General features: G+C 39.6%; 1 protein-coding gene across 8 annotated transcripts in view; it reads right to left on the reverse strand.

The window, feature by feature from the left end:
• EHBP1 (EH domain binding protein 1) overlaps nt 1-18,824 on the reverse strand; it is a 233,093-nt gene that overhangs the window by 122,602 nt on the left and 91,667 nt on the right. For 4 of the 8 annotated variants that reach the window (XM_075706823.1, XM_075706817.1, XM_075706819.1 and 1 more), the window contains exons 6-8: nt 14,412-14,551; nt 8,252-8,356; nt 7,428-7,550 (exon numbers count right to left, since the gene is read on the reverse strand). In XM_075706823.1, coding sequence (XP_075562938.1) covers nt 7,428-7,550; nt 8,252-8,356; nt 14,412-14,551 — 368 coding nt within the window. The remainder of the gene's footprint in view (nt 1-7,427; nt 7,551-8,251; nt 8,357-14,411; nt 14,552-18,824) is intronic. The other 4 variants (XM_075706824.1, XM_075706821.1, XM_075706820.1 and 1 more) reach the window with 1 other exon arrangement.

Genomic DNA, 18,824 nt, shown 5'->3' on the forward strand with positions numbered 1-18,824 from the left:
AAATTGTACTTTGCCAGACAATACTGCAGGTTTTAACTGGTAGACACACAACTACACACAGTGCTTGTGCCTGTGGGATTTCCCTATGGTGATTATTCAGAAAATTACTTTAAAAAATTCCTTTAATTCCAGGTGAGGTTTGCAGTTTCTTATTCCCTCAGCAACCTGGTCCAACTTAGTATTAAAGAAACAACATGTACAATACACATCTATCTCTTATGTATCTCATAAGTTCTTGTATCTAATTTCAATTTCAGAATGCAGCTAACACTGTTTCAAGTCAAAAACTGGACTAAAAAAGGAGACCGAGAAGTGTAAACCAGACACTACACTGAAATGGGATGAGACAAAGGTAAAGTGAGATCACAAGAAGTTATTATTATGCTTAATGGTCAGTCTTTACACTATCAAAAGGTATTCTGAAAAGAACTAATTAATCAAAATCCTTGTGACTAACAGTAAAAAACCAAATAATCAGGGCTGCAATAATACTCTTAGCTAAACCTAAAAAATAGGTTCTGTTAGTGTTTAAACTAGTTAAGCCTCACCTGAATGCCATAAAGCAACATTTCAGCCATGTCTTAGGAGACAGACATACAGACAAACTACTGCAGGATAAATTAGGGTGTGTATTTGCAGCATGTCAGCTGTAGTGTATGTGTTTGCTCCTACCCCAGAGTAAATACAACATGCTTATCCCTTAATAAAAGAGAATAAACTACTGGGCACTTATCCTGGGAGAAAGGGTAGTTACTGCACAGTAGGTGATGCATATTAAGTTCACACCCTAGTTTATGTGTGGCTATTTGTTCATAGGTCCACATCCTTACAAGATGTTTCAGAGAAAGCCACAATAAAATAATAATGAAGGTCTACAGTTTAACTGACATGGGAAAAGAAATCATTCAAGGCAGAAATTCTTAAAAACACAAATATGATCAAATCAAGCAAGAATCCTTTGACAGTTATCATAGATGAAATACATCAGAGCAGAGCGCAACATTTTAAATGCATTTTCTCATTTATTTTAAGCTAAAACTGGAAAAGAGGTTCTACGCTGGCTTACTTATATCACTCTAGTGTCCAGTGCAAAAGTTTCACCCTGCTTGCCCTGAGATGTCCTCAGTGTGGGTATCTGCAGCTGAGCTAGACCCCTTTACAGTCAAAGCCTACATGTATATTTGAAAACTGTTACTCTCTAAAATCAGGTGAGCAAATCCCACCCTTACTGTATAGATACATGTGACTTGAAGCTCCCAGTAGTCAGAATACTACTCAAATGTTACCCACACATTTAATGATTTCATTAATTTGGCCAAGAAGAAATGCTTTTGAGATCTGCCCTCAAAAGATAGTTTTACATAAAAACCAGAAGTAACCTAATGAAATGCAGAAAAATTACTGATGTATGTCTTGTTCAAATTATGCAACTTACTGATGACATTTTAACCAAAATTTTTGCTACTTTAAACTTTGCTCAAATCTTAAAATATTTTATCAAGAGGGTGCACAGCTACAAATACCTGCTTCTGTAACTCCTTATGATGGATCACTGCACCTGCACATGAATCTGTTGATAAATACACATTATCATATCTGAGCAAAACTTGCTGATAACTCACAAGCAGTATTCAAACAAATATTACTAGATGGAATGTCAGTAATATTTCCTGAAGTTCAAAACATTCAGGGAAACAATCTCTTAAAACTATACTGTAAGCTTTTATTTTTAATTTGCTTTTAAGTGTCTCCTGAAAACAATGAGTTAAATGCTTGTTTAAATCTGATAAATTTTAAGGGGCAATGCAAATGCTTTTTGCAATTCTTTCTATTTCAACACTATGGATCAAGTGCTGTATCCCTAACTAGGACAAAATTCTTTCCCTTGTTCATTGGCTTAACAGTAACTACAGGTTTGGCCTTAGATGCAGAGCATTGCAGATCAACACTCAGAGACCTCTGGCTTATTATTAATTAAAAGATTTCACAAAATCCTACACACAGGCTAAAAGAGCTTCTAAAAGTCTCTTTTTCAAGAAACTTTTATAGGCAGAATTTTGTAGGGGCTCAACTAGAACCCACTGCACTTGGCTGCTCATTCTCTCTCCTCCTGTCACTCAGGATATTATTTTTTTTCCCTCTGCTTCCTTCAATGTCACCACTGGAGGGAGAGTCCCCACAAGGGATCCCACCTGAACCCAATCAGGCTATCTCCCATGGGATCTCTGAAACCCTTTAGGACTAGCTTTCATGTCAGGTGTTGGTCATCACTTCATGAGCCTCTCTACAACAAATTAAATTGCTAGGACAGTGACTCAACAACACTGCTCTTAAAGCTGTGGTGACTGTTACCTTCTTCTGTAACACAGACACTCATATTTTCTAAAGGACCTAATGGTGTTGGGAAGTACATTTTCGGGGGCTGAACATACAACAGCTTAAAAGGGGCTTATTTCCCTCTTCAAGCTGATTTTCCACTAAGGAGTCCACACAGATTCCCCTGCTTCCCCCTAATCATTAATCACAGCTGAAAACACAGGACTCCAGTTTCTACTGGAACTAATTTTTTTAATTGCAGTTCTCTATACTGATATTTAAAAAAACACAAAACAAAACAAAAAAACCCAACCAAAAAAACCCACTTGCAGTTTGGCACTCCAAGGGTCAAACACACAATAATTTTATACAGTTAAGTAATAAAGCCACAGGGGTAGGAGTGACAAGAGGAGAGGTAGAACTATTACTACAGCAGAAGCACCAGCTGCTCTTGTGCCAGATTCTGGAAACATTACTTGCCTTAACTCCACTGAGAAAGGCTGCTCATGATAGTAATCACTCTGGCACTACCTATCTGCACAATCAGCCTTCTAGTTCCCAGAGGATCTCCAAAAATCACCCTGCCCTTCAACCCACTTCTCTTTTGTAACACAAACATATTGTGACACATCCCCTAAAACCAAATAAAACCCCCACCAAAACATTACACATACCACTTTCCCCTTGGCAGAGGATGAAAGAACAAGCCACATGTGAAAGATATTTCGTTATGCCATTTACTGCACTACTGGCAGGCACACAGTCACGATGGTGATGTGAGCAGCATAACAAACAGCACAGAATAAAAATGTAACTTCCCAGTTACTTCTAGAAAGCATAATGACTGGCATCCCTATAAACCACTGATGATTATCTATTACTTTTATTAATACTCACACCAGCAACACATTACATTTCACTAAGAAATATAAGGAGAAGGGACAGAGTAGTAGTTTTCCTCTATGTTGGTTCTTGTACTGCTCTCCTTAGGACTATCATAGAAGGATTCTGGGGTTTGGTACTGCACCGTAGCACTGTTTTCAACTGCAGTGTAAAACATGCTGCAGGGACCTCAGAAGTCTACACACAAGGTAAAGAAACACATTGGTAAAGTAAATGCTGTTTTAAATGAAAGGGGGAGGCAGTGCCAGCAAATAGTTGCCCTCACATCTCAGGTGTGTTGCAGGAAACTTGTATTGGTCATATGCAACTTCCAAATTTGTGTTCCCCACCTAATTAAAAAAATATCTGGAGTGCTGAAAGTGTGTTGTTGTTTTCTATTTGCATTTGTTGTACATGTTGACTTCCCAAGTAAAATATTTTGCACAAAAATTAACTGATTTTAGAGTTCTGTTGTAACATGACTAAAAGACAATCCAAAAGGCAATTCTCATGTGATCATCTACTTATTGTCTAGTATAAAGCTGTAGAGATATACTGTTCAAAGAGATTATTTTTGATTTTCCAGATTTCTAACGTCTAGCTGACCTACTAGATACAGAGGGAATAAGCCTCAATTTGACATGTCAACCAGAAACACAGCTGAAGATTTTTTTGAGGTGAGTTGTTCATATGCACATTCACTCCACTGTGCGTATAAGATCATTTACACTAGACTTTTTAAACCACAGCACCATCCAGAGACAGCTTGCTGATGACCCTCTGCCATGCACTGCACCCACAGTGTACACATGGAAACTGGGAGCACTCACGCCTTTAGTTTCTCTCCACCTCGCATTCCCAGGGTTAGGTGATTATGGGATTAGGAAGACAGAGGGAAAGTAGCTGGTTTGTGAACAGGCACAAGAAATATCTGTCTAGGAAACAAGTATCTACTGGCAAGGAATCCTCCTTTTTGTTTGAGTGACTGTCAATACATACATATTTATACCCTGGGTGGCAATAAGCACTCTCTCAGTAAGCACACAGGTTACAGCCTAGATAGGAATATCCCTGGAATATCTCTGCCAAACGGCACATCATGCCTCCTAGTGTCTGATGGCAAAGTACCCGGGAAAGGAAGCTCCAGATGGCTGCTCTGCACATCTTGGGGAAATTAAGTAACAGATTCTATGGAAAGACTCTGAACTTTCCCATAGTCTAAATTCAAGATTTTGCCTTGTCCAGATAAAAAGATAAAGCAGACTAACATGTAGTGAATAGAAAAACACTTCATCCCTGCACGCATAAAAGGTTTATCTCTTGATTTAAGCAGATCACAAGACAAGTGAAACAGGTAATGTCACTCTTTAAGCCTGTAGGAGAAAGTCTGCCTTAAACTCCTGAACCTCTGTCATGCTTCCAGGCTCCTTGGGTGGCCACCAAAAAGGTCACGTTCACTTAAGGATGCAAAAGCAAACAAGCAGGCATAGTCTCAAAAAGCTTCCTAAAACAGATGGCAGCAACGAAAGTTCCACTGAGGTCTCAGAGTAGAAGAACTGTCCTAAACCATGAGGGAATATACCTGCGGCCAAATGGGAAACAAACAGGGCAGCCTCCAGCAGTAGCGCAGCAGGGTAAGAACAGCCTTGATATTGTGGAGCTTCAAAACGTAGTCCAACAGAAACGGACTACAAAAAAAATGGTAAGGTCTAGGTGCACCCCATGTAGAGATACTGATCCAATTAGTCACAGACATACATAGCAGATTCCTGCTGTTGCTGAAGACCAGAACAGTCTTAACTAATTTGTCTCAGCACCCTTTTTTCCTCCTCAACTTTCTATGAAGAGGACTGGAGGAAAGACACATGTCAAGAAGGCCAAGCAAGGGAAGATGAACACAACCAGTGCCCATTATAGGTAGAAGACACCTCTGGAGTGGCAGAGCCAGCATTTCTCAGAGGTGTCTGAGGTGACTAGAATAATTCCTGGGGAGCCACTAATCATAAAGTAGAATGCCACACCAGATGTCCCACTCTTTGTCTGACAGCCTGAAACGCCTCTGACCTTCCACTTGGTTTAGTGCTCCAGGAAGACATACTTCTGTCACATGAACCTGACAGAAGCTCCATCCCTCCCAAATGAAAAACACCTTATGACACAGCAGGAAGAATCTAGTGACACCCTGTTTATCAAAATCACTGTCATGTTGTTGTACATTGACTGCTGGATGATGGCGACAACATGTGGGAGGAATATTTGGTACACACACACCCAACAACTCAGCATTGCTGCCCACGGCCGTATAGATGGGACTTCTTTGGGGACCCAACACTCTGAGTCCTGAGACTGTCCAAGTACACAGAACAGACCCCAAGGAATGGAGAATTGTCCATGACTGTGACTGAAGATGGCAGTAAAGGCTAGTTGCTACCAAAGGGACCAGAATCGACTGAAAGAACGTGCCCCACACATATTGGGAGTTTTTTGGGAACATAAGCAGGTTGGAGCCTTGGATGCAGGCTGCTCATATGGAATGTGACATGAGGTGTCAAGCTACTCCAGCACTAAGAAGCACCACCAGTTTATAACTCTATGTCCCTGAGATGAGAAGGAATGAGTCTTAGTCCCTGTATTTTCTGGTCAGAAGACCTGTTGCTTTCTGCCAGTGCAGGTTCTGTCTGGAAAGGAAAGAAAAGCTGGGTTTGGAAAACAGCAGTTTACATAGGATGGGACTTGTATAGTTCTCCCCAGGGAGAAGGGAGCTCTACTTTCTAGAGCAGAGAAGGAAGAAAAGAATATAGGCTGAGCCTCTTAGAGCAAGTTATGTATGGACAACTAGATGGATAAGAATAGTGTTTTATACCCCTGGTTATTCTGCCTCCTTCCATGATCCTAAGGCAATTCACAGCTGAGGAACAGACAGGAAACAAAGCCAAAGATCCAGACACCAGAACCTAATCCACATATATTGGTATCTACAAAGCTGAAACAACTCACTTCTGCAGCTCTAGAAACACCTGACCACTTTATAGGAGGGAGAACGGGCCCAGGATAGTGGCTTTATGGCTTCAGTGGCCAAATACAGAAGATAGTGCAACGTCCCTATTTGAGAAATACAAGCTGTGAGACTACACCACAGCCAAAGTATGACAGGACTTACACCACCACCCACGTTGGCCTCTGTGGACTCAGAAGGCAGAAAAGCCACATTGTGAGTAAACACTGAGCTTGTCCAGAGAAAGAGAGTAACCACAAGTGGAAACTGTGGCTCACAAATGCATCCTCATCAGACCTAGCATTAGAAATCCCATGGCTATACCCTGGGCTGCCCCTGCTCAGTGTGGTTCTTTTCCACAGAGTGGCTCCTAGGGTTTGGTCAAAGGTAGCAAATGTTCCTTGGTATTTTCTGTGGGAAGAAAAGTCTTGGAACTTTGAACAGGAAAGGTTGAATACAGCTTCAAACATGGGAATTAACTATGGATTGGCATTTTGAGCAGCTGCAAACTAAGAAAGGCATATACCCCTTTTTTTTTTTTTGATGGCAGCAGATGGAAGCCTGCATATCTGGACATGGAGTTGAGGACAGCAGAGATGTCTGCTGTCTTGGTGCTCCTTTCTGGCCTTCTGGCCAAAGTCTTATCAGATTAAAAACTTACAGGGGTTGTATTTCCCACTTAAACAGAACAAGAATGGGCATGTCGGTCTGGAAAGGGGATTAACACCTACCACATGCTGCAAGACATGATGCCAGAAGGCTTACTTAGGAAGCCATAAAAGCAAAAAAAGAAGAATGAGAGAGATACAATTAAATTACAATAATGAAGATTAGTGCTAACCAAGAATAGCTGTCATGCAGTGAAGATTGCAGTGAAGGAAGTTCTGATATAAACCAGCATCCGCGTGGAACAGAGGCACTTGACAGTATGTGTTGCTCATTTATACCACGAGGTGAGTAGTAGTAACACACCTGATAGGTCTAAAAGTCTCCGGTTTAACTCTTAGCTAGTAGCCCCCAGTGGCAAATACACATAAGAATGTGACTCAAAGGATAAATCCATTTTCCAGTGGCAACTGGATCACTGCTACTGCCACTTCAGTACTGCATGCAATTATTGAATTGTATTTAATCAAAATAACATTTTCATTTGTAGCCCTACCAAAAAAAAAAAATATCGTGTTTCATTAAGCACTTGCAGTTAACAATGAATTATGTAATACAAATCTACTACCTTCTACATCAGGGTCTCCAAATGGATTTAATTCTGCTGTGTCAGGATCACCAAAAGGGTTCGTACTAGAGTTGGCCAGGTCTTGCTCCTCTTCGTCCAGAAAATTAAGCTTATTAATAAGCTCTAGAAACAAGTTGAAATATTGTTTTAATATAGATACAAACTGTTCATCTAACATATTTCAACCTCAAAAAACCCCCGTATCAACAGTCTCTCGAAACACTGCACAAGGGTATGTCATGAATTGCACAGCTATGCTAATGCACTTCAGTAGTACACCAACAAAGGAGAAAAAAAAAAGTGAAATGAATGAAACTTCTCTTCACTGATCAGAACATTACGTAACAGAAATGACTACTAAGAAAACCTTCTATTATCTTCATTAAATAAATGTTGCAGAATATCTAACACACTAAATACAGCCATTTCTTTTCAGTTGTTCACATATGTGTTAACTATCAGCGGGAATGTTAAGTTTTGGATGTAACATGCACATAAAATCAGAGAGGGGACATTTTGTCAAGTTACAGAGGTCAAGTATTATTGACTGCACAACTAATGTTTTATGCTTGAGGTCTGGGGAGTTTTTTTGCAATTTTTTTTCCTTCTTGTTCATTATCAGATGACAACAGAGCTGTAGAGGACATAGGCTCTTTCTTTACACTGTTGTTACCTGTTGGATGCACTACAAATTACTGAGAGTCATGCTGGGTGGAAGCACAGAGATAAAACTGACAGCTGAATACAAGCAGGAGTCAAAAGGTAACAGGTCACAGTAAATACAGACAATCAGAAACAGAAAGAAAGGAGGAAAGCTCATAGACCTTCAGAGGAACTGGCTGATTTAGCTGAAGGCATATTTGCTCGCTTTATGCAGTCATCTTGATCTTCATCTAAGCTGCTCAGAGCATTCAGCTGGTTTACAATTTCTGTAAATAGAAGCCAGTCAAGACAAACGTAAGGCAAGGGCATTTAATGAAACAGAAGTGGAACAAACACTGTTGCTAGAAAGAGAGTGAGGGAGAGAGGAGGTAAAACAGAAGACACTTAGAGTTAATTAAAAGAATACATTTAGAATGAGTCCTCACAATGATATACCTACAGCAAAGCACCTGTGTAGGCACTTCAGTGATAATTTAACAAGAAACCCAGTTAACAGACATAAACAAAACCTTGCCAGATTCCTGGTGTCAGCAACAGTAGTTTTATGAGGATGAACACGCACACCAGTTCAAAACTTAGATGTACTAGATATAATTTAAAGACTTTTCTGGCTCGTGAAGAAAACCTGAATTTTAAACCACTGTCAATCAACACAAAACAGCCCCAGAACAATTTACTGCCCTCCCAAGCCCTTAAGGCTACAGAAAACTAATACAGACACATACATTTTATATAGTTCACTTATTTATACACACACACTCTGATTATTTAATATTTACAATCAGTCACCATTAAATTCTGACCTACAACAAGTTGAGTTTATCTAATAGTTCTAAAAAATATGATCAGTATTGTGCTATGAGAATGCATACTTGACGTACATATTGGTTGAATTTGCCACTGTGATGCTATGCAAGTAACACCTCACTGTTTGGTAAAATCCTATTTCACCTATCCATAGTGGAGAGGTCTGAATTGCTACGAACTAATAATTTTTAAAATGTATTAATGTTTAATTCTAGTCAAGACGTTGATGCCTCCATAATTCTAGAAGGAAAGAAAGAAACAAAAAACAACTAGGGCTTAGTGGCTTCTGCCCCAAGGGGAAAAATTCCTCTCTGATCCCCCGCTAAAGCAGTCCTATCCACAGCATGTGACAAATGCAGTTTCTGTAGTAATGGGGTTTGAGCCTGGGGCATCTCTGAAAGACCTCAAGCATAGGTTTCTCTGGAGAGGAGACAGCCTTCCTCATCCTTCCAGCTGACAAACAGGCAGGACAAACCTGTGCAGGAGAGATGACCCTGCTTGTTGAATATCATTGCCCCTCTGACAGGTTTTTTCATCTCCTGTCTTTTCCCAATGAAATAAATGGATGATGTCTTCTGGTGTCACCAGTGAAGTTAAAGCTACGTAGATGCCTTTACTGCACAATTCTCATGCCAATCATTCTTGGATTTCCTTTAAACTTCAATTTCTTGTGTACACAAGGAGTTACTTCTTCATAACACTTTTAGTTCACTGCTGTTTTGAACTTGACTTTTTCTCATATGGCTTTTGTTTGGGAAAGCAGAGTTTGTCACTGACTCTCATACAGTAATCTTCATTCTATGAACTAGTTACAAGGAGCAAGATATCGGACTGAGGTGAAAATTGAGTAGTACTGTGACTGTCCAACTCATGTTGGTGCCCACAGCCACCCAGAACTTCCTAGCAGAAGGGGGACTCATGCTTTTTCACAGGGCAACACCTTCACCAGTTGACACACTGACACAACTCTTAATTCCATGCCTTCAGAGACAGCATAAAGAACCTGAAGCCAAAAACAGAGTCCAGAACCTGAAAATACTTCAGTCATACGGTGAAAAACTTCTTTTCCAAATTTAAACTGCTTTGTGAAGATATGCCAATCTGCAAGTTACCAAGTGAAATGATGTATTCTGCCAATACCTATTGGACAAAATCTATGCTGACAATGACAAAGTCACAGCAGAATTCCTCTTAACCACACCTCCTAACAGTTCTTGACCTTAAAGCAAAAATCTGCTTAGATGGGATTACATTTATATCTATCTACACAGAGTTAATTTGCCCATCCTCACTTCCTTATTTTTAGCTCCAACAAACAAGACTATTGTCCTAAAAAATAACACTAAAACTGCCCGAAAACTCTTAACTTTCTCAGTATAAAATCATATATACACCTTAGAGATCTGAACAATATAATACTACCTTCTGGGAATTTTTAAGACTCAGGATATACAATGGAAAATACCTTGCTGTACTCAAACCAGAGGTGACCTTATAAAACACTAGTACAAACAAATTACTAGTTTAAAGCAGGCTGAGATGCTGACATGATTTACAATTTATTATGCCAGCATGTGAAAAAAAAAACCCAAAACAATTACAATTCTGTTTTTATTGTCAGAAAATAACAAATTAAGTTCAGAGCTTTAAAAAGAGGGAATTCTTTGATGTGGTCTGAATCACCTGGTCCCATCTGCCAACCTAAACACCCGTATGCACTACAATGTTTCTCATTACAATATTAAATGGTTTATGTCATATTTTGGAGTGTGGAAATGGTAGGTTGGAGATTTATGTCCTATATTATCTTTTATAAATCTCATTATCTACAAATGTATATTAGGTTGTTCTACAAGTATGTCACATAAATCACTGGTGGTTTTTTTCATTCTTCTCTCTTGCTCTTTTTTTAAGCACCTTGGTGTTACTGACAAAGAAGATTAAAGGTACCAGAAGTTTACATGGGAGGTATGGTTTTGTAAATGGCAAGAAAGGGTTACACATATTGCTCTCCAGAAGCCTGCTCTCGAAATATGCTGGGATTCAGACTCCTGCAATATAGCACATGGGCACATTGCTGAGTCCATGTGGCACCCCAGGACAGTCACCGTGCTCCTGTGCAGATGGAGCAGGAGGCAAATATCATCTTCAGCATGAGACCCTAAGTACCAATTAAAACATTAAGAGAAGCAATGTATTTATTACTACCCTAAGTTTGTGAGTTATGAGCCACATTTCTTTAAGTATGCTAGGATGCCTTGTCTTCAAGTGAAGACCAAGCACAGGATAATTGTGGGAGGTTTAAATTCATCTACATTAATAGTGTAGAAGCAAAATATTTGAAACTTATTTCATGGCTATAAACATTTTCATGTTCACATAAAACAGAATAGTTAGGTGGAGATACAGCTTTTATACATGAAAAATTTAAACAAATACTGGGAAGGAAGTGGAAAAGTCTGAGATGGAGGGAGGTTTTTTAAAAAAATCAAAGTGGTGCTTTGAATGGAAAACATCTTTCAGGCTGATCTTAAGGTCAATTGGACGGCAACAGCTTGCATGTTGACCACACCAAATTCCACACTGCTTTTGAGGTAGGTCAGTATTGCACCACTTATTTCTTAGCTGAAGAAAGAGAGGCACAGATACTTACCCAAAGTTAGGCAACATATCAAGGAAGAGAAGCAACATTTCCTAACTCACCTGCACCATCTAGAGTCCCATTCAGCAGGTCTCTTTTGTTCTCCTAATGGTAGATATATTTATTCATCTATAATACTGTAACTTTGGGCCCAGTAAAAAAAAAAAAATTAACTTGTTTACATTGCAAAAAGGAACAGTGTCTGTGATACAGATTTGCAGCAGCTCCTGTAGCTGTGGCTTGAGAATGACATTTCAGTCAAGTCATCCAACATTTCTGTAAGACCTTGAGTCAAAAGTAAGATAATAAACCCTTCTGCTTTACTACTTGCACTTTACTTTTTCAAAGCTCCCTTACGAACATTAACCATGTAATACTCCCATCGTTCTTGTGAAGTAGTTACAGCCACTATCCCCATTTTACAGTTGGGAAAACAGGCGCACCGAGGCAAAGTGATTTGCCGCAGGGGACTCTGAGTCAGTGAAGGCATTCCAGCTCGCTCAGCTGCCAACACCCTAACACAGCAACAGATGAGAAAATGTTGGGAGCAGCAAGCTTTCAAAAGGGTTATGTAACTTCCTCAATTAACTTTATGGGATTCTGTGAACACAATTATTTTTGAAAGAAATTTTAGAAAGAGTACTTCATTACATCAGTTTTGTTCCATTTCCTTCTTTCTGTATTTCTTCCTATTTTTCTACAAAGGTTCCTACCTCTTTCTCCTTGGTTCCTCAGCTCTTCTCCTTATGTTTTGTTACTTTTCCCCATTCATTATATTTATTACAGGAGTCACTCCAACTGCCAATGAAATCAGTCCTGAACACATGTTGAAATAGATCCTTTACATTTTATTTATTCATGTTTACTTACTGCCCTATGTTTTATGTTCTCCCATTTGCTTGGGAAACTATGTGCATTCATTCTCCTTCAACACCCCTCTCATCCCTCTCCTTGTCTAACATGGGAAAAGTTAGCCAGCCTAACAAAGCAACTCAGCTGCTGTAGCCAACACAAGAAGAAAAAGTCCAAGGCTGACCTTTCACCCCTCAGGTTCCTTTAATGATGCATCCACAAAAAACCCAACCCAACCCTCCCATCTTGTATCATTAGAAAACAGTATCAGAACAGACTGAACAATGAGCAGATATAATGTAGTTCAGAAGTATTTATTGCTTCTGCCTTTCAAGTAGGTATTGTAATGTTTGCTTAGAACAGATAATTTTGGCCTGTACAACAACAGATGGAAAAGCTGAAACGCCTCTAAAAGAACTTGAGCTAGGACCTTACGTTGCACATCAGACAGCTCCCCCTTCCCCATCCATCTCCAGGGATGTTCACTACGTAGCCAAAGGATAGTGGACAGACTCGACTAACCTACATCAGCTTTTTGCTTGTTCAGGAATTGTTTGTTGGCTTGTTTAGATGCCGAATGCTGCAAAAATCAATGAAGTTGGGAGCAAGATCTGCTGCTTTCCAACTACTGTCCTGCACATGGATTTTCCATAGTCCTCAGTTCAGTATCTAGGCATATCTTAATAAAACACATCTGCACAATAGTTTATATAGACTTTATGTAGCCTCTTCTTTATACGTCCTTGTCATCTCTGTGATGACATCAGGATGGCATGGTGAATACGTCAGGTTTTATTTGGTGTTCTGACATGCACCTGAATTATTCTGGTTACACTGGTAAAGGAGAGGAAGACCTTGCAGAATAATTTCAGTGTGACCAGACTGGTATTTCTCCACTCCCTGACCAAGAATACTTTATCTCTGTCCCTCAAGTATTTCATTCTGGACTTTCCAGTCTGGTCTGTGCCAGACACATACAGCATGAGTAGAGATTTGGTTAGGGTACAAAATGTTTAACTGAATATGTAAAGGACAGAGAAAACATATTTGCATCCTTTCACAATACTAAATACAACTAATAACTGCTTCAGGCTGAACCTTTCAATTACAACAAAAGCTCAAAAAGAAGAGATGTAACTAATGTTTCGTAACACTAAACCAATATTCCTCAGGATTTTCAAGAACACATTTGACAATTCACTTCTCTGCTTGGGATGCTCTTCCCCACCTTAGAGAAGGATTCCATTATTTCAACAGACATTTTTAAAGAGCACTGGCAGGCTTGAAGGCTGGCACCAGGAGTTCATTTGTCTTTTCCTGATTCTTTTACACTGGGAGTTCCTACAGAACACATCTGGAGCAGTACTACATAACGATCTCCACCATCAATTTAACATCATCACATCCTGAGCTGACTTGCATCGATTAGTTCAGCTATCCTGGACACACTAAGCATTTTCATCAGTAAGCAATTCAAATGTAGTTATACTATCTCACTTCAAACAACCTTACTATCAAAATTCCTTTAACAGACTCACAACTGCATTTCCACAAGATACCCCCAACCAAAAGGCAGAAGTATGCTGCCTGGAATCACCATGTTATTGAGCAGAACCTCAGCACCTACCCACAGCACAACTCATTTCGCAGTTACTCTCACAAACTATCTTCATTATTTCACTTCAGCTCATCCTCTTGCCTTCTCACTCACTGACCCTTTCCCTCCATCTTTTTACTCCTCTATTGAGGGTGGTTCTTTGCTTCCCTAAAATGCTACCTACATAGTGTATTCTCTCCTAAAAACAGGGCACACACACGCACACAATCAATGCTTAAATTCACAAATATTAAACTTTGTTGAGTTATGGATGGGTCCCTCTTCAATCAAACTATCCTAAATTTTGTTTTTGTTTGGATTGTTTAAAATTAAACACAAAAATAGCATAAGGATAAAATCCATGGAACACAGCTGGCAGTTAGCAAAGGGAACTATATTTTACCATCTGTGTGGCAAAACCAACCTGTAATCTTTGCAGCCTTTTCCTCTTGATTCACTCTGTTTTCTTCATCTTCTTCATTGTCTTCCTCAAAATCATCTAGATTTCCAATATCAGCTTGCTTCATACTCATCAAACTAGCCAGGCTTTGCATGTCTTCATCCCTAAATAACAAATTTCAAACCAGGCATTAAAATGCAGTCTGTTAATACCACATCTGATACTGCTGCATTATTAAAAATCCTTCAAATATTTTTATGCTTTCTTTTCTTCAGGGAGGTCTCTGATCTCAGATCTGATGTTGAATATAGTGAAAGAACAAAATGAATACAGTCATGTATATTAATTTCTGAAGGGAAAGTTTTCTATTAACAAAATTCTGAAGGGTAAAAACAGTCCTGCTGTGCATTAAGAGTCAATTTAATGACTACATCTCAAAATTTTAAAGCAGCCCAGAAATCCTAGTAAACACTTATCTGGTCTCCTTTGGCTGAAGTGAAAATCCTTCATCAGACCTACTGTCCATATGCTGCATGTGACACCTATCACTACATTTTTTCAGAACTCCTGACACTGTTACAGAAATCAAAATCCCTTTTCTAAACATCTGAATTCATTAACAAGATAAAAACCCATTACATAGCAATGGCCGATTTCAATTTTTATTTGACTGTATCTCATATATCTTTCATATAACTGTACCTTTCATATCAAATATACATTCGATGAAAAGATGACAGCACGCAAAGATTCAGAGAAATGGATGTTCCTCATTTGTTTCATAAAAAACCCAAGATTTTTGAAGTACATGATGTCATTCCTGAAGCAACAGCAGTCTTACCTCTTCTCTTTTAAAACCATTTCAATAGGTTTATTGAGATGATTAATTAAATTTTTTTTAGCTCCTTACAATAAGGCAGATCGCAGATTGCCTGGCTAGGGAGCACCTCTGCTGAAAACAGCCTGGGAATCTTGGTAGAGAGCAAGCTCAAGGAGAGACGGCACCATGCCCTGGCAGCCAAAGGAGGTGAGATGCATTAAAACAGGACCACAAGCAGTAGACTGAGGGAAGTCATGACCCCTATTTACTTGGGGTTCATTGGAGTGCACATAGGGTACTTTGTCCAGTGTTGGGTCCCACAGTACAGGGAAAGGTGCTGATAAACTGCAGCAAGGTCAACAGAGGGCCACTGAGATGGTTGGGGGCTGGAGCACTTGCCCTACAAAGAGAGGCTGAGGGAAATGGACTTGTTGAGCCTGGAGAAGAGATGACTTTGGGAGGACCTAGCAGCAGCCTGCCAGCATGTATGAGGATGTTGCTGAGATGACAGTGGTGCAAGGCAGGAGGATGACAGACAGCAAATACAGATTAAAACCAGAAAGGTTCTGATGTGATGTGAGAAAAAAGATGGAACAGTCATCAGCAAGCAGTGGGATGGGTTGCCCAGAGAGGTTGCGCATTCTCCATTCTTCAGGGTTTTCAAGCCCCAGTGGGATGAAGCAGAGCAAACTGGTCTGATCACACAGCTGACTGCTTTAAGCAGGAGGCTGGACTAGGTACCTCTACAGGTCCCTTCCAACCTGAATTATTCTACCTTCTTTGAAGTTGATCATGATAAAACCAGACGCACAGATTTTGTGCCTAACAATGTCAAGAAAGCTATACAAATTATTTTAAAGGTACCACTTATAGAAATAAAAATGACATACTGATCATGCCTCGAATCTGCACAGAAACACAGAGGTGCCTGAAACATGGGATTAAACTCAGTGGTTTAACACGTTGTTAAAATTACAAGTTGTTTGGGGCAATTTGCTACTCTGTGCATTCAAAGTAGTCAGCACTACAGAACCGACAGTTACATAGGACAACTAAGTACTTCTATAATATAAATAGTATTTATTTATACTATAGTATATATAGTGTGTGTATGTATACATAATATATATACACTATATACCCTTCCCATTGAAACTGATAGGTTTAAGACTGAAGACTATATAGTATATAGCACATATAAATAAAAAGTATTAATAAGTATAAAATCAATAACTATGAAGAAGTCAGAAAGACCTTTCCTTTCACACAAAATTCTAAAGGTTTCATCTTCCTGTTTTGATAACCAATAGGTTAAATCAGCTCTTTAAGCACAGGGGAGAAAATGTAACACCCTATAGTGGCACTGATGGGCAGGCTCTTTTATACACTGAAGACAAAAAGCTGGGAGCAGTTAGCACTCAGATCTTGTACATCACTTGTTTGCGTAAAGTTTAGAAAAGGTCTCCGAAGTACTATTTATTTTTACTGTCCTTTCTGTATTCATACTTTATAATACTTTTTTCTGTGTTTCAGAAATAAGATGATTTTTGGTACTGCACAGCAACAGGCTGCACTATTTTCCTTATAAAGTACATAAAATAAAATTAAAAGTGAATCTCACTTTATGGAACTACTACAGGTTGTAAGAGATGTAAATAAACCTTGGCCTAGCTACCTTTTCTTGTATGTTCATGTATGTGACAACTGAATTCCCTCTTTTATTTTGACTAGTAGGACAGTCTCTATTTACACATACTGGAAACCAATGCTTTAACAACCAGCAACTTATTTTTTTTTCAGGTCCCTGGTTCAGGGCAATATTAAAGCCCTGTCGTCAACTTACAGGCTACCTGACTTAGCCTTCTGTCTGAAACCTACCGATTTCAATGGGAAGAAGGTATATGTGATCCTAAATGGATCAACTTTTACAAATTATGGCCTCAAAAAGGTATACTTCATGGATGTTGGTTGTTCCAAAAAAATTAAGAAGTTATCAGATACTGAATTTTTCATTCCCATTTTCAGCTGCAATACCATGTTAAACCACAGCTAAATACTTCCAAATATCATTCTTATATAGTAGGTCAAAATGTGATTCATAACAGGTTAATCAGAGAAGGGAAACACTAATAGTAATTAATAGTAATTAATGCATCTATGGCTTTCAAAACATGAAGACAAAAAGCCTTTTTGTGTCAAAATGTATGCCTTAACACAACAGTGTGGAAAGCTGATCATGCAACAGTTTTGGAGCACTTATTGCAGTGGGCAACGTCTACAACTGCGTTCAGAATACTGAAAGCTAGAAATAAACTGTTAGCCTTTTGGGGGAAAAAATAAATTTAAAAAGAAGTAAAAGAACTGCTAGAGCAGTAGTTTTCCCATCTATCCCTTTTTGTTCTGCCATTTGTATTGGAAATAGCGTGGCCAGCAGGAGCAGGGAAGTGATCGTCCCCCTGTACTGGGCACTGGTGAGGCCACACCTCAAATACTGTGTTCAGTTTTGGGCCCCTCAATACAAGAAAGACATTGAGGTGCTGGAACGTGTCCAGAGAAGGGCAATGAAGCTGGTGAAGGGTCTGGAGAACAAGTCTTACAAGGAGCAGCTGAGGTTGTTTAGCCTGGAGAAGAGGAGGCTGAGGGGACACTTTATCGCTCTCTACAACTACCTGAAAAGTGGTTGTAGCGAGGTGGGTGTTGGACTCTTTTCCCAAGTAGCAAGCAATACAATGAGAGGAAATGGCCTCAAGTTGTGCCAGGGGAGGTTTAGATTGGATATTAGGAAAAGTTTCTTCACTGGAAGGGTTGTCAAGCATTGGAACAGGGCACCCAGAGAGGTGGTGGAGTCACCATCCCTGGAGGTATTTAAAAGATGCGTAGATGTGGCACTTCGGGACGTGGTTTAGTGACGGACTTGGCAGTGTTAGGTTTATGGTTGGACTCGATGATCTTAATGGTCTTTTCCATCCTAAATGATTCTGTAATTCTACAATTCTCACATTCCCATATTCTAGAGACAGAAAGGAAAAGCAAAAGAGGATGGGTGACAAACAATCCATCCTCCAGCCACAAGTTGTCAACATCTGACATCTTGAATCTGACAGAAATTGCCGGAGAGGTTATAGGATCTTCAAAAATAATCTGTATCATTTGTCCTCCAAAGGCTGTTGAAATAAGGGACAGTACCAGGTGAGTGAGTAGGGGGAGTAGTAATCGGTGCCCAACTAAACTGTTTTAGAATAGAATAGAATAGAATCATTAAGGTTGGAAAAGACCTCTAAGACCATCTAGTCCAACCGTCAACCCAACACCACCATGCCTACTAAAGCATGTCCTAAGGTGCCATGTCTACACATTTTTTGAACACTTCCAGGGATGGGGACTCCACCACCTCTCTGGACAGCCTGTTCCAATGCTTGACTACCCTTTCAGTAAAGAAATTTCTCCTAATATCCAATCTAAACCTCCCCTGACACAACTTGAGGCCATTTCCTCTCGTTCTATACTACTTACTTGGAAGAAGAGACCAACACCCACCTCACTACAACCTCCTTTCAGGTAGCTGTAGAGAGCGATAAGGTCTCCCCTCAGCCTCCTCTTCTCCAGACTAAACAACC

This window comes from Pelecanus crispus, chromosome 3 (genome assembly GCF_030463565.1).
Source record: "Pelecanus crispus isolate bPelCri1 chromosome 3, bPelCri1.pri, whole genome shotgun sequence".
Lineage (NCBI taxonomy): Eukaryota > Metazoa > Chordata > Aves > Pelecaniformes > Pelecanidae > Pelecanus > Pelecanus crispus.